Source organism: Amphiprion ocellaris, chromosome 22, assembly GCF_022539595.1.
Source record: "Amphiprion ocellaris isolate individual 3 ecotype Okinawa chromosome 22, ASM2253959v1, whole genome shotgun sequence".
NCBI classification, from domain to species: Eukaryota; Metazoa; Chordata; class Actinopteri; family Pomacentridae; genus Amphiprion; species Amphiprion ocellaris.
The window spans coordinates 27,665,399-27,686,448 of NC_072787.1; the positions used below are offsets into that span (position 1 = coordinate 27,665,399).

At 44.9% G+C, this 21,050-nt stretch overlaps 1 protein-coding gene across 4 annotated transcripts in view; it reads left to right on the top strand.

Annotated features, from left to right (window-relative positions):
* Nucleotides 1–21,050, top strand: part of sugct (succinyl-CoA:glutarate-CoA transferase) — a 67,442-nt gene that overhangs the window by 9,402 nt on the left and 36,990 nt on the right. For all 4 annotated transcript variants that reach the window (XM_055007042.1, XM_023299827.3, XM_055007045.1 and 1 more), the window contains exons 7-9: nucleotides 7,116–7,207; nucleotides 7,621–7,764; nucleotides 19,750–19,845. In XM_055007042.1, the coding sequence (XP_054863017.1) occupies nucleotides 7,116–7,207; nucleotides 7,621–7,764; nucleotides 19,750–19,845 (332 nt within the window). The remainder of the gene's footprint in view (nucleotides 1–7,115; nucleotides 7,208–7,620; nucleotides 7,765–19,749; nucleotides 19,846–21,050) is intronic.

A 21,050-nucleotide genomic window follows, 5' to 3' on the forward strand; every position in this document is an offset into this window, starting at 1 on the left:
AACATCTGGGAGATAAAGATTCATGTCTCTCAAGTTGTTCTATTTGAAACCAAACACCAAACGGGTGGTTCTTTAGATCAAAGTGGAGGGTTCCTCTAGTATCTGCAGTAAAACATCATGTCCTCTGATCTGAGGCTTCTTGGATTCTTTGATTTGTTTTGAACCTCATTTAAAGACAGTTTGTGGAGCTGTAGGTTCCACGTTCACAGCAAACAGAGCAGGAACATCAGAGGAACACTGACAAGGAAGATTTGTCTCCATGTTCTCCTGCTGGGTTCTCCAGGTTTTCCAGCTTCCTCCCACAGTCCAGAGACCTGCTGAGGTTAATAACTGGTGATTCTAAACTGTAGGTGTGGATGTTTGTCTCTGTGTAGCCCTGTGATAGGCCGTTACCTGTCCAGGTGAATGGGATAGGCTCCGCCCCCTGCAACCTTGATGAGGATTAAGCGGTGTGCAGATCATTTCCATACTCTTATATCTTTGTACTGATGTCGTGGACTAGTTTGTGGTCAGATGCAACGGGCTGTGAAGTTGACACTTACATTTATACATGAGCTCAGAGGTCATTAAGTAGAACAGAAGTCTTTGTCATGGTGCCCGTTGCGGCTAAACTCCTACAATGCTCTCTGCTTTAACTGTAGTCTGAGTGACGCCTCCTCTGGTCTCTACAGGATTAAACAGTTCCACCTGCTGGAACAACCAGGAACTACAGCTGATCTATGACGATATGCACAATCTTTTTCCTTAAATCACATGAGACACAAAATCATCAAAATCAGACAAAATCACAAAAACAAGAAACAAAATCACAAACACGAGACTTAAAATCACAAAAACGAGACTTAAAATCACAAAAATGAGACTTAAAATCACAAAAACGAGACACAAAATCACAAAAACGAGACACAAAATCACAAAAACGAGACAAAATCATCAAAACAAGACACAAAACAACAAAACTGTCCCAAAGACGCATAAAACGACCAAAATGAGACAAAATGGCCAAAAAAGTTAAAGAAAACTACAGAAAATGAGAAAAACGAGACAAAACAACAACAAAATTAGACACAAAGCGACAAAAACAACGAGACAAAACTGTCCTAAAGACTCATGAAATAACCAACATGAGACAAGAAATGACAGAACATAGACAAAACATGACACAGACGAGACAAAGCAACCACAAAAAGATAGAAAAGAGCCAAAATGAGACACAAAAAACCACCAATGAGACACAAAGGACCAACATGAGATACAAAATAACCACAAAAATAAAAGAAAACTGCAAAAAATGAGCAAAACTAGACAAAAAACCCCAACAAAATAAGACACAACACGACAAAAATGAGAAAGAAAACAACAAAATCAAGACACAAAGTGATAAACAAAAAGACAAAACTGTCCTAAAGACTCATAAAATGACCAACATGAGACACAAAATGACGACAATGAGACAAAACGACCACAAAAAGACAGAAAGCAGCAAAAATGAGACAATACGACAAAGAAAACTACAAAAAATCTGAGAAACAAGGCACAAAAAAAACACCAAACTTAGGCATGAAACAACAAAAATGAGAAAGAAAACAACAAAATCAAGGAACAGAGTGAAAAACAAAGAGACAAACTGTCCTAAAGACGCATAAAATGACCAACATGAGACACAAAATGACGACAATGAGACAAAACATGGCAAAGACGAGACAAAACTGTCCGACTGGCTGGTTCTCCTGCTGTTCCCTGACTGAACCACCAGGTGCCACCAGACTCCACCGTAAAGACAGAAGTTCACGTTTAACTCCCACAAACAAGTCAAATTATAAGAAATAAGAGAATAATAAAAAATAGTAAAGAAAAATAAGTCAAATTATTAGGAGAAATAAGGAAAATTATGAGGAATAAGAAGGACAATTGTAAGGAATAAGAAGGCAAAATAAGAGTAAAGAATAGTAAGGAAAAATGAAGAATAAGAAGGAATAAGAAGTCAAACAATATATAATAGGTAAAAATAAGGAATAATAAGTCCAATTATAAGAGAATAACAAGGCAAATAATAAGGAAAAATACGTAATAATAAGGAATAATGAATAAGAACAAGTCTGTATTTTCCAGATATTTGCTGTTATTTGAAAGCTACACCATTTATTATAATTTATTATTACTTATTTTTGTATTTTTTGGTCAACTACAAAGAACAGAATGCGCATTTGCAAATATAAAGCATTATTTATCTGTTAAATGGGAAAAAAACAACAACTTCCCACAATTTTATAAAAAACCAAAACAAAAAGTGTGTCAGAAATCAGTATTTTTCTAAAAACGTTCCTCCAGAATGTTTGACCATGAAATGACAGTTTTACTGCAATTTAAGCAGATGAGCTAAGTGTCGAAAGTGTCCCAGAGACACACAAAACATCACAATAGACGACAAAAATGAGACACAAACTGACACCAAGCAAGGAAAACGAGACGCTAAGCAGAAAAAGACAAAAAGGAGGAAAAAACACAGAAAACAGCACAGAACTGATACGAGATGAGAGAGGGGAGACAACGAAATGACAAAGACGAACACAAACCAACACAAACCAACACAAACGACCAAATAAATCAGTTTTCCATCCGTCCGTTAGTCTCAAACTACCGTAACTGTAGAGGATGTTTCATCATTCGAACAATTTACCAGAAATAGTTGTTTTTAAACCTGTTTGGTCAAATTTTGTAGACATTTTTCAGTAATTTTGGACAGTTTTTGAGTTAATAAGCAATTCTCAAGTAAGTTTGGACGATTTAAACAACATTTAGAACAATAATGAGTCATTTTAGATGTATTTGTAACCGTTTTTAAAAGATTTTAGTGATTTTGGACAATTTTTTTCAAAATTTTTGGATTAATTCTATCTACAGCTGGAGAAAACTTAACAAAGCTCATTCTGGATAAACTTTAAGGCTGGTTTTGTGTCTCTGTGGTCATTTTATGTTGGTTTATAGTTGTTTTTTTAGTATTTTTGTGTCTCTTCTGACCAGGACTACCACAGTGGATGCGTAGTCCTGACAGTGAAGCATGGAGGTGGCGGTATGATGATATGAAGACCGAGAAAACTTTTTCTTTGGTTTCGGACGGATTTTCATCTGATTTTGAACAAATGTTGAGTCCATTTGGAGAAAGTTTTACTGATTTTGGACACATTTAGATGATAATTATGTCATTTTGAAGAAATTTTCCAGTAATTTTGGACAGTTTTTGAGTGAATAAGCAATTTTCAAGTAAGTTTGGATGATTTAAAAGATATTTTGAATAATAGGGAGTAATTTTAAACTGTTTTTAATTTTTTTAGTGATTTTGGACATTTTTCCGTGTGACTATCGGCAACTTTTTTATGTCATTTTCAAAAATGTTGGATTAATTCTGTCTAAAATTGGAGAGAACTTTAAAAAGGTCATTGTGGGTTAACTTTTATGTGTGGTAGGTGGTTGGTCAGAACATTTATAGACAATGGAAGAAGAAAGCAGGATTCACTCTGAGGAGAATCAGTTTCTAATCCCGTCAGTTCTGAACATAGAATGAAGCTAAAACTGTTTTATGTAATCTATTAAAGCTGATTCTGAGGAGGTTTGGGGAGAACTTTTATTTGGATCGTCTTTTTTCTTCTTTTCTTTTTCTTTTGTCTTTTGTCCCCATTTTTCTCTCAGCGTTCCACTTTTATCGCTCCCACGTTTCTGCCGTCCCTTCCTCCTTCTGTCCTTCAGGAGAAAAGAAACTCCATTACCCAGGAGGCCTCATTAGGCTGCAGCAGCTGGAGGCAGCGGGCAGATTTACGGTCTGGTTTCATCCTGAGCTGTCTGAGGCCGAGCAGGACGCCTCAGATTGATGTCCTGATCTGCCTCCAAACACTGGAGCTCCCCAGAACACAGTTTTTAGTGGACTAGGAGCTGGCTTCAGGTGGCCTCAGCTGAGTTTGACCTGGAGATGTTCAGCTGTTGGTTCCCTGATGGAGGAGAAGCAGGATTACCGTTGTTGTTTCACTGTTTCTGGATTTTATCTTCTAGGAGTTTGGTCTCCATCACAGAGGAGGAACCAGAACATGTTCAGTCACACAGATTAGACTGTTTTCATTAAATATGTTACCTGAACTGAATAACCGGAGACGTAGAAGTTGTTTTTCATACGTGTTTAAAGAAAGCATGTCCTCCACGTCTTGGTGTGCAGAGTCGAGTCTTAGCATGTGGAGCCAAGTCTTAGCATGTAGAGCCAAGTCTTAGCATGTGGAGTTGAGTCTTAGCATGTAGAGTTGATTCTTAGCATGTGGAGCCGAGTCTTAGCGTGTAGAGCAGAGTCTTAGTGTGTAGAGCAGAGTCTTAGCGTGTAGAGCAGAGTCTTAGCGTGTAGAGCAGAGTCTTAGCGTGTAGAGCAGAGTCTTAGCGTGTAGAGCAGAGTCTTAGCGTGTAGAGCAGAGTCTTAGCGTGTAGAGCAGAGTCTTAGCGTGTAGAGCAGACTCTTAGCGTGTAGAGCAGAGTCTTAGCATGTAGAGCAGAGTCTTAGCATGTGGAGTCGAGTTTTAGCGTGTAGTGCCGAGTCTTGGCGTGTAGAACAGAGTCTTAGCGTGTAGAGTCAAGTCTTAGCATGGTGAGCAGAGTCTTAGCATGACGGGAATCATCTCATCTCTGTGAAAACCGTTTAATCGGCTTCACGTCATTCCGTGGTTCCATGAGAATGAGTCATTCAGTGTGAAATCAGCCGAATCAGAGAAAGTTCCCACCTGGTTCACCTGTAAACACAAGCTTTCACTGATTGGCTGTTACCGACCAATCAGACAGAGCTGTGAACAGACCACTGAGAGGCAGCATCAGAGCAGAACTCTTCACTTCATTATGATCAGAAACAACAACATCCATCATCTACACACCACCTAGACCTCATTACAGCCTATCACAGGTTCACCTGGACAGGTAACAGTCTATCACAGGTTCTCCTGAACAGGTAACAGCCTATCACAGGTTCACCTGGACAGGTAACAGTCTATCACACCTGGACAGGTAACAGTCTATCACAGGTTCACCTGGACAGGTATCACAGGTTCACCTGGACAGGTAACAGTCTATCACACCTGGACAGGTAACAGTCTATCACAGGTTCACCTGGACAGGTATCACAGGTTCACCTGGACAGGTAACAGTCTATCACACCTGGACAGGTAACAGTCTATCACAGGTTCACCTGGACAGGTATCACAGGTTCACCTGGACAGGTAACAGTCTATCACACCTGGACAGGTAACAGTCTATCACAGGTTCACCTGGACAGGTATCACAGGTTCACCTGGACAGGTAACAGTCTATCACACCTGGACAGGTAACAGTCTATCACACCTGGACAGGTAACAGTCTATCACAGGTTCACCTGGACAGGTATCACAGGTTCACCTGGACAGGTAACAGTCTATCACACCTGGACAGGTAACAGTCTATCACAGGGCTACACATAGAGGCAACAGTGCTAACCACTGATCCACCATGCAGTCAGTCATGGCAGAATAATGAAGCTGACGGTGGACAGTTTGGATGCAGAGAAACGTCTCCAGCAGTTGTCCTTCTAAAGCTGGATGTCCACTAGATGCATTTTTCCCATATGTAAATGCACCACATGCTGCATGCCGGTCTGATTGCGGTGTGTATACCCGGAGTGGCAGCAGCTCATTTGCATAAAGTAGGCAGGACTTCAACTTTATGCTAATTTGATGCAGCGTGTGGAGTTGCAACGCATCATGAAACTTTGGTCCAACATCTAAACTAGCCACTGGTAAACTAAAACCAGGACAGATTCAGCTGCTGCACAGATTATTTCTCACCTCAGATTTCCTGTCAGAAATACAGGGTGTCTGACATCATTTGAGATGTCATATCGGAGTGACTACATGGTCAGGAGAAGTGATTCTTAATAGGGTTTATTTTGGACATAAAATGATTTCTTCTTCAAATTCCAAATGAAGAATTCTGGGTGATGCTAATTTTCTAATGCTCCAAACAGACGTTCAACGTGTGCTGCTTGTGACGAAGCACACATCGAGTCGGTAGTGAAGTTCCTGCTGCACTTACTGCAGCATGTGATGGCTAACGTTCTCCAGAGCCTCACTGGTTCTGTTCTTGAGTTCCTCTGTGGGAAGTGGTGGGATGTGAACCAGTCCTTTAACCCCACAAAAAGAAATGTTGGGTCAGGTGAGCGTGGAGGCCATTTCATTAGCACGTTGTCTCCATTGTTAGCACATCCAGTCCGTCCTTCTGGCAGATTCTCGTTTAGATAAGCTCCATTACTAGGTGATGAAACAATGTCAACACCCTGTACGTTTGGCTGAAGTGTTTTTGAAATAAAAGAGAAAGTTTGAGACAGAACCGCCATGTTGGTCCGTTGAATCTACTGGACTGTCAAGCTGAAAGCGTGGTCATGTGACCTCCTAGTAGCCGCTAGTGACCGCCCATCATGCAGATGATTTTTAGATGCGACAGGAAAAACGCATCTAGTGTTGATGACGTGTGATGAGGTGTTGATAGCGTGTTGATGATGTGTTGATGACATGTGATGACGTGTTGTTGACGTGTCCTTTTTTATCACATGACCGATCTGACGGATCTGTCAGAGTCTATCAGATAGGCCACGCCCCCCACCGTCCAGTGGCCCCTGATGGCTGATGTCTTGTTTTCTTGATCGGCTTTTTCTTTGTGTTCTTGTGTTTCTTCCAAATGTTTCCTTTTCACATTCTGTCTGGGATTCCCTTCTTCTTGTGATGAATGATCTGCCTGTTTCTCTAACGTATGTTTTATCCCAAGAATTGCACGGAATTTCGTATATGATGTTGCATGTATTGTCCGGTTCGATTTTGTCTTTTGGATGGACTAATAGCTGCTGGAGTTTTGTATGTAGTTTTACTGCTGTGTTGATGTTGTGTTTTTTCAACATGCGTTGTATGGATCCTTCATGGTTTGTGTTTCTGTTGACGTGAGGCAAGCCTGGACTCTTCAGGAACTCCATCCGGCCGCTGGAGTGTGGTTTTCCCTGAAGGGCCGATGGTTCGATTCCCCGCCGGGCTTCCTGTCAGGTCATGGTGTGTTTGTGTGTCCAGGTTACGGGCAGACCGGTCCTCAGGCTCAGAGTCCAGGATACGACTCCATCATCTCGGCAGTGTCGGGGATGATGCACATCACCGGGCCGCAGGTCAGACTCTCCTCAGCCTTCACTCACATTTTAGAGACTCCGTGACCTTCACTGCATTTTACCCACATGTACATGTTTCTTCAAATGTGGGACATTAATCTGTCTGATTAGAAACTATTAAAGGATGTATTAACCAATGAGGAAGAAGAAGAAGGTCGTGATGTCAGTAAATATAGATCAGCTGTAGTACCTGTTTGTTCCTGTTTGTTCCTGTTTAAAAGTACTAGAGGGTAAATGTCGTACTAGAGGGTAAATGTAGTACTAGAGGGTAAATGTAGTGTTAGAGGATAAATGTGATATTAGAGGGTAAATGTAGCGTTAGAGGGTAAATGTTTAGTTTCTTCCTGTTTAATACTGTAGACCAGAGGTTTCTTCTCACCTTCTCCTCTGTGACGTCTTCTTCCTGTCTCTAGGACGGTGAGCCGGTACGTCCGGGCGTCGCTATGACTGACATGGCGACGGGACTTTACGCCCACGGAGCCGTCATGGCCGCCCTGCTGCAGCGACACAACACTGGGAGAGGAGTTCACATCGACTGCAACCTGCTGTCCTCACAGGTGAGTCCTGCATCTGTCCAGTCCACCGTTAGCTTCCTGTCAGGTCCATCTTCAGAGTCCTGCCTCCATCAGGGGATGAAGACATTTTTCAGACAGAAACTGACCTCGACTAGGAGCCTGAAGGCCCAGCTCAGTGAGAAGTTCCACCAACATGTCGTCGCCTCCAGTGGACACATTCCCGTTACTGCGGGTTCACGGTGTTGTGTTCAGGGTTGGCTGGTAAATGACAGCACTGAGGCTGAGGGACATTCCATCCAGATCAATGGGGTGTTTTTGACAGGGCGGATCAGCAGAAGCGTCCCAGCAGCTGTGTGTTGTCCTGAAAACCTGCAGGTCTTCAAACAAGCCTCTGATTTATCCTGAAAAGTCGGAGCGGTTTAAACACAGTCGCCGCTATTTCTCCCAGCGATGTCACTGTTTAAACAAACCCAACCATCCGTAATCCTAAAGCCGTCTGGGACTCGGAGACGGATGGGACCTCGCGTCACTCTGCACTCCGAAGCGTTGGAGACGGCCGGGGTGCATTTGATTTGCAGCGTCAGGACACGCTGCTGCTGAGACAGTGCTGCTTTTAAAAATGTGTTTTATGTTTTCTGTATTCCCATCCTTTACTACGCTGGCTGGGAGAGACGCTGCAACGCGAACGGGTTCTGTTCATTTCAGAACTTTATGGTTCTCTGGGGTGAAATTCAGTTTGCAGACGAAGTTTAGAATCAAAACACATAGAAAATCCTGTTTCCTGCTGAAAGAGTGGAGTGAAGCATCCCCCACAGTAATCAGATTACTTCTGTCTCTGGTATCAGATTACTAACTACAGGTTAAATTCAGGCTCCACAGCAGGAACTCAGTGGAACTAAAGTGAGGTTCTTTGGTTCCTCCTTCAGTCCTCCTCAGCATGGAGGAAACCAGAGTCCACTCATTTCTTCTCTGTGTTCTTCAGCGGCTCTTTGCTGGAGGGGTTCTGTTGCTCTACCTTTCTCTGGAGAACACCTCAAAGGTTCTGCTGGCTTCAGGACTCACACTGTCCAGGTCCTGGTTCCACTTGGTTCTAGTGGAGAAGCTCTGGTGTGATGTTGTTCTCTGGATGTTCTCCTGCTGGAATGTTCCTCTTCTTCATCTGGTCAGGCAGGATTCTGGTTCCTTCTCAGACCTTCATGCTGCTTCTAGAAATGTCTTCAACACCTTCTGACCTCATGCAGCCCCAGATCATCACACTCCCACCTCCGTGCTTCACTGTCAGGACTCTGCATCCACTGTGGTAGTCCTGGTCAGGTTCTCACCAAACATCTGGACTCCATCTGAGCCCAACTCATTGATCTTCATCTGACCAAAGAATGTTCTCCAGCATCAATCAGGCTTCTTCTCATGTTCTTCAGCAAACTTTCATCTGGAAGTTTAGTTCTGAGCAGCAACCAGGTTTAGTTCTGGTCCTCCGTCCATAGAGGTTGATGTTCTGAAGGTTCCTTCACACTGTCTGAGCTTCACACTAACTCTGGTTTCCATGGAGAACCCCTGAGCCAAGTCTGAAGCAGCTGCCATCTGTTTTTACAGCTGGATGGAGGAAGTAGTTCACTGTCTGTGGAGTCATTTTAGGAGCTCTGATTAGTGGAACTATGACTCCTTCTAGACCTCCTGATTAGTGGAACTATGACTCCTTCTAGACCTCCTGATTAGTGGAACTATGACTCCTTCTAGACCTCCTGATTAGTGGTACTTTGACTCCTTCTAGACCTCCTGATTAGTGGTACTATGACTCCTTCTAGACCTCCTGATTAGTGGTACTATGACTCCTTCTAGACCTCCTGATTAGTGGTACTATGACTCCTTCTAGACCTCCTGATTAGTGGTACTATGACTCCTTCTAGACCTCCTGTTTGTGGAACTATGACTCCTTTTAGACCTCCTGATTAGTGGTACTATGACTCCTTCTAGACCTCCTGATTAGTGGAACTATGACTCCTTCTAGGCCTCCTGACTAGTGGTACTATGACTCCTTCTAGACCTCCTGATTAGTGGAACAATGACTCCTTTTAGACCTCCTGATTAGTGGTACTATGACTCCTTCTAGACCTCCTGATTAGTGGAACAATGACTCCTTCTAGACCTCCTGATTAGTGGAACTATGACTCCTTCTACATCTACTGATTAGTGGAACTATGACTCCTTCTAGAGCTCCTGATTAGTGCTACTATGACTCCTTCTAGACCTCCTGATTAGTGGAACTATGACTCCTTCTAGACCTCCTGATTAGTGGAACTATGACTCATTCTAGACCTCCTGATTAGTGGTACTATGACTCCTTCTAGACCTCCTGATTAGTGGAACTATGACTCCTTCTAGACCTCCTGATTAGTGGTACTATGACTCCTTCTAGACCTCCTGATTAGTGGTACTATGACTCCTTCTAGACCTCCTGATTAGTGCTACTATGACTCCTTCTATACCTCCTGATTAGTGGAACTATGACTCCTTCTAGACCTCCTGATTAGTGGTACTATGACTCCTTCTAGACCTCCTGATTAGTGGAACTATGACTCCTTCTAGACCTCCTAATTAGTGGTACTATGACTCCTTCTAGACCTCCTGATTAGTGGAACTATGACTCCTTCTAGACCTCCTGACTAGTGGTACTATGACTCCTTCTAGACCTCCTGATTATTGGTACTATGACTCCTTCTAGACCTCCTGATTAGTGGAACTATGACTCCTGCTAGATCTACTGATTAGTGGAACTATGACTCCTTCTAGACCTCCTGATTAGTGGTACTATGACTCCTTCTAGACCTCCTGATTAGTGGTACTATGACTCCTTCTAGACATCCTGATTAGTGGAACAATGACTCCTTCTAGACCTCCTGATTAGTGGTACTATGACTCCTTCTACACCTCCTGATTAGTGGAACTATGACTCCTTCTAGACCTCCTGATTAGTGGTACTATGACTCCTTCTAGACCTCCTGATTAGTGGAACTATGACCTTCTAGACCTCCTGATTAGTGGCACTGACTCCTTCTAGACCTGATTAATGGAACTATGACTCCTTCTAGACCTCCTAATTAGTGGTACTATGACTCCTTCTAGACCTCCTGATTAGTGGTACTATGACTCCTTCTAGACCTCCTGATTAGTGGTACTATGACTCCTTCTACACCTCCTGATTAGTGGAACTATGACTCCTTCTAGACCTCCTGATTAGTGGTACTATGACTCCTTCTAGACCTCCTGATTAGTGGAACTATGACCTTCTAGACCTCCTGATTAGTGGCACTGACTCCTTCTAGACCTGATTAATGGAACTATGACTCCTTCTAGACCTCCTGATTAGTGGAACTATGGCCTTCTAGACCTCCTGATTAGTGGTACTGACTCCTTCTAGACCTCCTGATTAGTGGTACTATGACTCTTTCTATACCTCCTGATTAGTGGTACTATGACCTTCTAGACCTCCTGATTAGTGGTACTGACTCCTTCTAGACCTCCTGATTAGTGGTACTATGACTCCTTCTATACCTCCTGATTAGTGGTACTATGACTCCTCAGATCTCAAGCAAGCATAAGTTATGGCAACTGGACTAACCTCGTGTGAGTCGAAAACGTTTCACCTCTCATCCAAGAGGCTTCTTCAGTTCTGAAAGCCTGGTGGGGAGTACCAGATATTTATCCACCAGGAGGGTGGTGGCAAAAACAAGTGGACAAAGACCCGAAACCAACAGACTCGTTAGGTGTTAATGTGAGTCGTTAGCCTTTGATGGGCGGTCGTTACCCCTCCCAGCCCTCTAGGAGGGTGGTTGGGGGTCACCTGGCTGCAAGTGGGACAGATGGCTGCACCTCCTTGGGAGGGCTCTAAGAACGGCGTTGTAAGTGGGAGACAAGTGGTGTCTGAGGCCCCCTCCTCTGTTCAAAGATGGCCGTTCTAGTTTGACATGAATGGCTTCTTTTACCCCTCTCTCAAACCATCTGTCCTCTCTGGCTAGAATGCGCACCTTGTGGTCATCAAAGGAGTGCCCCTTCTCCTTGAGGTGGAGGTGGACTGCTGAGTCCTGGCCTGTGGTCGTGGCCCTCCTGTGTTGTGCCATGCGCTTGTGTAATGGCTGCTTAGTCTCTCCAATGTACAGGTCAGAGCATTCCTCATTGCACTGCACTGCGTACACCACATTGCTCTGTTTCTCCCTTGGAATTTTGTCCTTGGGATGGACCAGCTTTTGCCTCAGAGTGTTGCTGGGCTTGAAGTGTACTGGGATCTGGTGGGTGTTAAAGATCCTCCTGAGTTTCTCTGAAATTCCTGCCACATAGGGGATGACAATGTTGTTTCTCTTTTTGTGGTCCTCGTCTTTCTTATCCTCCCTGCGCTTTTTTGCTGTTTTGATAAAAGCCCAGTTTGGATAGCCACAAGTTTGAAGAGCAGAGTGAATATGTTTGTGTTCCCTTCTTTTTCCATCCGCTTCTGATGGGATGTTCTGTGCTCTGTGCTTTAAGGTACGGATCACCCCCAACTTGTGTTCTAGTGGGTGGTGTGAATCAAACAGGAGGTACTGGTCTGTGTGAGTGGGTTTTCTGTAGACCTCAATGTTGAGTTCCCCATTGGTTTCAATGCGTACCACGCAATCTAGAAAGGCCAGACAGTTGTCTTGGACATCCTCTCTTGTGAACTTGATGTTTTTATCCACCGAGTTGAGGTGTTCTGTGAAAGGTTCGACCTCACCCTTCCTGATGGTGACCCATGTGTCATCCACATATCTGAACCAGTGCCTCGGGGAGTGGCCACTGAATGTTCTCAGTGCCACAATCTCCATTTCTTCCATGTACAGGTTAGCTACAATGGGGGATACAGGGGATCCCATGGCACAGCCGTGTTTTTGCCTGTAGAAACCATTGTTGTACTGGAAATAAGTGGTGCTGAGGCAAAGGTTAAGGAGGTCACACACCTGTTCGGGGGAGAGGTTGGTCCTCTCAGACAGAGAGTTGTCAAGCAACAGTTTTCTCTTTACTGTCTGTATTGCATCTCCAGTGGGAATGCAAGTAAAAAGCGAAGTCACGTCATATGAAACCATAGTTTCCTCAGGGTCTAAGCTGATTTTTCTGACCTTGTTTGTAAAGTCCATCGAGTTCCTTATGTGGTGGGGGGTGTCCCCCACCAATGGGGAAAGGATGGTGGCAAGATACTTAGCAATGTTGTATGTCACAGAGTTGATGCTGCTTACAATTGGTCTCAGAGGGGCGCCCTCTTTGTGAATTTTTGGCAGCCCGTATATGCAAGGGATAGCATCGCCTGGATAGAGTTTGTAGTACAGGGCCCGGTCGATGATCTGACTTTTCTCCAGTTTTTGCAGGCAGTTAACCACTTTGAGTTTGTAGGTGTTGGTGGGGTCTCGTTTTAGGGTCTCATAAGTTGCTGAGTCACATAGGAGGCTGCTGACCTTTGAGTGATAGTCAGCTGTGTTAAGGATAACAGTACATCTCCCCTTATCTGCAGGTAGGATTGTGATGTTGGGATCCTTCTGCAGAGTTATCAGTGCCCGTTTCTCCTGTGCGGAGATGTTGGACGGGGGTAACTTGGCACTGGAGAGTGCTGCCGACACCTTAAGCCTGATCTGTTCCGCCTCTGTCTCTGACAACCTATTGTTCCTAATGGCCGATTCTGTGGCCGTCACCAAGTCCACCACCGGTAACTCATCTGGTGTGACTGCAAAGTTCAGTCCTTTGGCAAGGACCCCCCGCTCGGCTGGAGTGAGCGGGGGGTCCTTGCCAAAGGACTGAACTTTGCAGTCACACCAGATGAGTTACCGGTGGTGGACTTGGTGACGGCCACAGAATCGGCCATTAGGAACAATAGGTTGTCAGAGACAGAGGCGGAACAGATCAGGCTTAAGGTGTCGGCAGCACTCTCCAGTGCCAAGTTACCCCCGTCCAACATCTCCGCACAGGAGAAACGGGCACTGATAACTCTGCAGAAGGATCCCAACATCACAATCCTACCTGCAGATAAGGGGAGATGTACTGTTATCCTTAACACAGCTGACTATCACTCAAAGGTCAGCAGCCTCCTATGTGACTCAGCAACTTATGAGACCCTAAAACGAGACCCCACCAACACCTACAAACTCAAAGTGGTTAACTGCCTGCAAAAACTGGAGAAAAGTCAGATCATCGACCGGGCCCTGTACTACAAACTCTATCCAGGCGATGCTATCCCTTGCATATACGGGCTGCCAAAAATTCACAAAGAGGGCGCCCCTCTGAGACCAATTGTAAGCAGCATCAACTCTGTGACATACAACATTGCTAAGTATCTTGCCACCATCCTTTCCCCATTGGTGGGGGACACCCCCCACCACATAAGGAACTCGATGGACTTTACAAACAAGGTCAGAAAAATCAGCTTAGACCCTGAGGAAACTATGGTTTCATATGACGTGACTTCGCTTTTTACTTGCATTCCCACTGGAGATGCAATACAGACAGTAAAGAGAAAACTGTTGCTTGACAACTCTCTGTCTGAGAGGACCAACCTCTCCCCCGAACAGGTGTGTGACCTCCTTAACCTTTGCCTCAGCACCACTTATTTCCAGTACAACAATGGTTTCTACAGGCAAAAACACGGCTGTGCCATGGGATCCCCTGTATCCCCCATTGTAGCTAACCTGTACATGGAAGAAATGGAGATTGTGGCACTGAGAACATTCAGTGGCCACTCCCCGAGGCACTGGTTCAGATATGTGGATGACACATGGGTCACCATCAGGAAGGGTGAGGTCGAACCTTTCACAGAACACCTCAACTCGGTGGATAAAAACATCAAGTTCACAAGAGAGGATGTCCAAGACAACTGTCTGGCCTTTCTAGATTGCGTGGTACGCATTGAAACCAATGGGGAACTCAACATTGAGGTCTACAGAAAACCCACTCACACAGACCAGTACCTCCTGTTTGATTCACACCACCCACTAGAACACAAGTTGGGGGTGATCCGTACCTTAAAGCACAGAGCACAGAACATCCCATCAGAAGCGGATGGAAAAAGAAGGGAACACAAACATATTCACTCTGCTCTTCAAACTTGTGGCTATCCAAACTGGGCTTTTATCAAAACAGCAAAAAAGCGCAGGGAGGATAAGAAAGACGAGGACCACAAAAAGAGAAACAACATTGTCATCCCCTATGTGGCAGGAATTTCAGAGAAACTCAGGAGGATCTTTAACACCCACCAGATCCCAGTACACTTCAAGCCCAGCAACACTCTGAGGCAAAAGCTGGTCCATCCCAAGGACAAAATTCCAAGGGAGAAACAGAGCAATGTGGTGTACGCAGTGCAGTGCAATGAGGAATGCTCTGACCTGTACATTGGAGAGACTAAGCAGCCATTACACAAGCGCATGGCACAACACAGGAGGGCCACGACCACAGGCCAGGACTCAGCAGTCCACCTCCACCTCAAGGAGAAGGGGCACTCCTTTGATGACCACAAGGTGCGCATTCTAGCCAGAGAGGACAGATGGTTTGAGAGAGGGGTAAAAGAAGCCATTCATGTCAAACTAGAACGGCCATCTTTGAACAGAGGAGGGGGCCTCAGACACCACTTGTCTCCCACTTACAACGCCGTTCTTAGAGCCCTCCCAAGGAGGTGCAGCCATCTGTCCCACTTGCAGCCAGGTGACCCCCAACCACCCTCCTAGAGGGCTGGGAGGGGTAACGACCGCCCATCAAAGGCTAACGACTCACATTAACACCTAACGAGTCTGTTGGTTTCGGGTCTTTGTCCACTTGTTTTTGCCACCACCCTCCTGGTGGATAAATATCTGGTACTCCCCACCAGGCTTTCAGAACTGAAGAAGCCTCTTGGATGAGAGGTGAAACGTTTTCGACTCACACGAGGTTAGTCCAGTTGCCATAACTTATGCTTGCTTGAGACTTATCATGACCTGGATGACTGAGAACATCCACAGATTGACTCCTCAGATGTTTCTCTACCTCTGTTCAGTTCTTTTCCATGTGGAGCCATGATGCAGACATAGATAGACCCAGTCCATAGGTCCAGGACTGAGAAGGTTCATGTTAGAACCATGTTCATCAGTTAGCTGGAATCACAGCTGGACTCACTTTGGTTCTCTGAGTTTCTGCTTTGGGCCTCGATTTCCTATAAAGTCTCTGTGAAGGATTTGTTTCTGACCGTTTATCTGCAGTTTAACTTCAGTAATTGGGAGCCGATTAACATTGAAGTTGTTTTTCACAGGCGTGTTCTCACTTCTGTTGAATCCTTCAGATAAAATATGACTTTAACACAAAATCGTGAACTGCAAGCTGTGATTGGTTTCCGAGGCTGCGAGGTCTCGATCCCTGTGGTCGACTCCTGAGGTTGCTACACATAAAATACCCACAATCCACCTCTCCTCCCTCCCCACGTCCCACAATGCATTCCTGTATGAAGTGCTGCGACCACAGGCACGCCGCCCACAGGGGGAACAATGAGCGCACACTGGGCCACTTTAGTTTGGGGAAATCTAATCGTCGCGGATCGTCTTTACAAGCTGGAAAAGCTGGAAGCTCCACACCAAAGGCTGAGAAGTCATAAGTTTTAAGTTCAGCTTGAAGCGTTTGTGGTGTGTCAGGGAAATGAGTCAGTCATGCAGAAAAATACTTTGTGAAGATAAGAAAGCCTTCAGCAGACTGGTCCTCGGGGAGCGTTTCCCCGGAGACGCTGTCGGTCCAACGAGAACATGGTTCTCATCCTCCGAGCCTGAAACATTAAAGCAGAATGTAAATCTCACATTTCTGCAACCTCTTGGAGCTCCTCGCTGTGGCACCATGTGACTCGGTCTGGTTTCGCAGTGGAGATGTCGGAGCCTTGTTTTTATTTGTCAGGAATGTCTTTTCTTATGTTACCATAAAACACAAACCACAAGCAAGTCGAGTTCACGTCCACACAGGACTCAGAGGAAGGGAGGAACACGAGGCAGTGTTTAGGGACTCGGGGTGTTGGATTTAGGATGAAACGGGGATGAACGGACCAGTAGATGGATGTGAAACGGACTGATGGGATCCTGGTAAATCTGTAGTAGAGACAGCAGGAATGAGCTGTTTTATTTGTTTAATAACTTCAGAGTATTTAATGAAGATCCTGTATTAGAAAACAGTTTTTACATGAACCCAAAAGTCTGTTTACTGTATGGCAGGACAGCCGGGATGCTTATTTTGGATGTTATTCGTAATCAATAATCAAGTGCTGCAAGCTGGATGTGATGAACGTTTATCCTCTACTGCTGTTTATGTGGTTGACAGCAAGACGTCACTGGACAATATTAACTATGTCCTGATTGGTCCCAGTTTGTCTTCAACACCTGAGCTCTGGTCAGAGGTCATTAAGTAGAACAGAAGTCTTTGTCATGGTGCCCGTTGCTGCTAAACTCCCACAATGCTCTCTGCTTTAGCATGAAAAGACCAGAAAAGCAACAAAAACGAGACTCAAAGCGACAAAACCAGACACAAATAACACACATTTACCTTCTAGTACTACATTTATCCTGTAATACCACATTTACCCTCTAATGCTACATTTACCGTCTAATGGTACATTTACCCTCTAATGCTACATTTACCCTCTAACGCTACATTTACCCTCTAACGCTACATTTACCCTCTAAAGCTACATTTACCCTCTAACGCTACATTTACCCTCTAACGCTACATTTACCCTCTAATGTTACATTTACCCTCTAACGCTACATTTACCCTCTAATGCTACATTTACCCTCTAACGCTACATTTACCCTCTAACGCTACATTTACCCTCCAGTACTACATCTAGACAGGGTTCTAATGGACTTTTACTAGAAGGTTCCACCTACAGAACATGAAGGAACTGACTGGGGGCAGATTTAGTTTCTTTAGACACCTTCAGTCGTCCAGCAGCTACTCTTGGTTGCTTTTCTTGTCTATATTGAGTCTTTACTGCGTATCGACAGTAAAACGGTTTCGGTTTGGAGCTTCAGACTGAGTTTGGTCCAGAAAACATTCATGGTTTTCACCCCTGGTTTGTTCCTCAGCCTCCCTTTGCTTCTTCATTGAGAGAACTTCCACCGTTCTGCTGTCGTTTCCGTCCTGGAGCCTCTGGTTGGATGTGAAGTTGCTGCTTGTCGCCTGTCGAAGGCAATTTCACGCTGCTGACTGATGTTTCCTCTGCGCTGGAGATCCAGAGTGGAGTTGTTTGACGTGGCGTCGCCGTCCTGCAGCCCCAAGCAGCCTGTAGTTAGAGCGGCCGCTGTGGGTTCTCCAGTTTAAATGGAGAACATATCAGTTTCTAAACACGGCGCTGACTGACAGAACCACCCATCAGAGTGCTCCGTCATGTCAGCATCCTCTACAGCCTTCTGCTGCTCCTCCTGTCCCTTCCAATCAGGCCTTTCTCCTTCTCCAGCTCCCTCTGGGTTCCTGCCTCCAGCGCAGCCATGGAAATATAGCAGCGACGTGAAATCAAAGAGCTTTTAGACAACAGCACGAAACGGTCAAAAAGAGTCTGGTTCTGAAGGATCAAATGTCAGCTTCAGTCTGTTCGGATGTCACATGAGGGGATCGTAACATCTTAAAGTCCTGCTCAGAAAATCCAGTAAAAAGCTGCGAGTACCTGCCAGAGAAATGTTTAAAACAGACGAAACAGTCTCACGTTTCTAAACTGTAAAAACAGAAACAAAGAGACAAAAATGACATGGAAAGATGCACAAATCACACAATGAGACATAAATATGACACAAAAAGAATGAAGACTGACACTAAAGCTGTAAAATGACACAAAAATGACACAAAAATGTACTAAAATGGCATGAAAGAGCCCAAACTGACACGAGAGATGTTAAAATAACGCAAAACTGACACAGAAAATTATGAAAACTAACACTAAAGATGCTAAAATGACACAAAAATATGATAAAATGACACAAAAAATATGAAAACTGACACTAAAGATGCTAAAACGACTCAAGAATGACAAAAAATTACACAAAATGACAAAAAATGCTAAAATTGCATGAAAAAGAGCACAAACTGACACTAGAGATGATGTTTCAAAAACTGTAAAAACTGTTTAAATTCCAGCAAACATCTGTGACAGATGTGAGATGTTCACTAAACGACTGTGAAACAGCCAAACTGTGACACCAAACTGCAGTCAGTGGGTATTAGCTGCACTCACTGGGTATTAGCTGCACTCACTGGGTATTAGCTGCAGTCAGTGGGTATTTGCTGCACTCAGTCAGTGGATATTAGCTGCAGTCAGGTCAGTATTTGCTGCAGTCAGTGGGTATTAGCTGCAGTCAGTGGGTATTAGCTGCAGTCAGTGGGTATTTGCTGCAGTCAGTGGGTATTAGCTGCAGTCAGTGGGTATTAGCTGCAGTCAGTGGGTATTTGCTGCAGTCAGTCAGTGGGTATTAGCTGCAGTCAGGTCAGTATTTGCTGCAGTCAGTGGGTATTAGCTGCAGTCAGTGGGTATTAGCTGCAGTCAGTGGGTATTTGCTGCAGTCAGTGGGTATTAGCTGCAGTCAGTGGGTATTAGCTGCAGTCAGTGGGTATTAGCTGCAGTCAGTGGGTATTACCTGCAGTCAGTGGGTATTAGCTGCAGTCAGTGGGTATTAGCTGCACTCAGTGGGTATTTGCTGCAGTCAGTGGGTATTAGCTGCAGTCAGTGGGTATTTGCTGCAGTCAGTGGGTATTAGCTGCAGTCAGTGGGTATTTGCTGCAGTCAGTGGATATTAGCTGCAGTCAGTTCAGTATTAGCGGCACTCAGTGGGTATTTGCTGCCCTGAGCGGCTGTCTGCAGGCAGCTGGACTCACTCTGATGCTGAGCGGTGTTGCTACCATCCAGTCTCAACGGTTTGAGTGTTTCATCCGACTGTGGGGCTCAGGTGATCCGGGTCAGAAGGAAACCCTTCATGTAGCAGCGGGGAGGAAGGAGGCCGATGGCAGCTCAGATTTAACTTCCACTCTCTCCTCTCTCAGGTTTCCTGCCTCAGCCATATCGCTGCCAACTACCTGAACGCCGGGAAGGAGGCGAGGCGTTGGGGGACGGCCCATGAGAGCATCGTACCTTACCAGGTAACACCTTCCATCTTACACTTCTCAATCTAAACACAAACAGAATGAAGGAGAGAAAACTCAGAAATGTCTTCTGTCAGCAGGACTCAGAATGAAACAAAGAGGCAAAAATGACACGGATTGATGCACAAATGACACAATGAGACCAAAAAATGACACAAAAAAATAAAAAATGACATAAAACAGTATGAAAACTGACACTAATTATGCTAAAATGACATAAAAAAGACAACAGCATGCCAAAATGACAATGATGTTATAACACAAAAAGTATGAAAACTGACACTAAAGATGCACATGATGCTGCCACCACCATGCTTCACGTCATAATACTGCCACCACCGTGCTTCACATTATTATGCTGCCACCACCATGCTTCATCATGATGCTGCCACCACCGTGCTTCACATCATGATGCTGCCTCCACCATGTTTCACATCATGATGCTGCCACCGCCATGCTTCACATCATGATGCTGCCACCACCATGCTTCACATCATGATGCTGCCACCACCATGTTTCATCATGATGCTGCCACCACCGTGCTTCACATCATGATGCTGCCACCACCATGTTTCATCATGGTGCTGCCACCACCGTGCTTCACATCATGATGCTGCCACCACCATGCTTCATCATGATGCTGCCTCCACCATGTTTCACATCATGATGCTGCCTCCACCATGTTTCACATCATGATGCTGCCTCCACCATGTTTCACATCATGATGCTGCCACCACCGTGCTTCATATCATGATGCTGCCTCCACTATGCTTCATCATGATGCTGCCACCACCATGCTTCACATCATGATGCTGCCTCCACCATGCTTCACATCATGATACTGCCTCCACCATGCTTCATCATGATGCTGCCACCACCGTGCTTCATATCATGATGCTGCCTCCACCATGCTTCATCATGATGCTGCCTCCACCGTGCTTCACATCATGATGCTGCCACCACCATGTTTCACATCATTATGCTGCCACCAACATGCTTCACATCATGATGCCACCACCATGCTTCACATCCTGATGCTGCCTCCACCATGTTTCACATCATTATGCTGCCACCACCATGCTTCACATCATGATGCCACCACCATGCTTCACATCCTGATGCTGCCTCCACCATGTTTCACATCATTATGCTGTCACCACCATGCTTCACATCATGATGCCACCACCATGCTTCACATCATG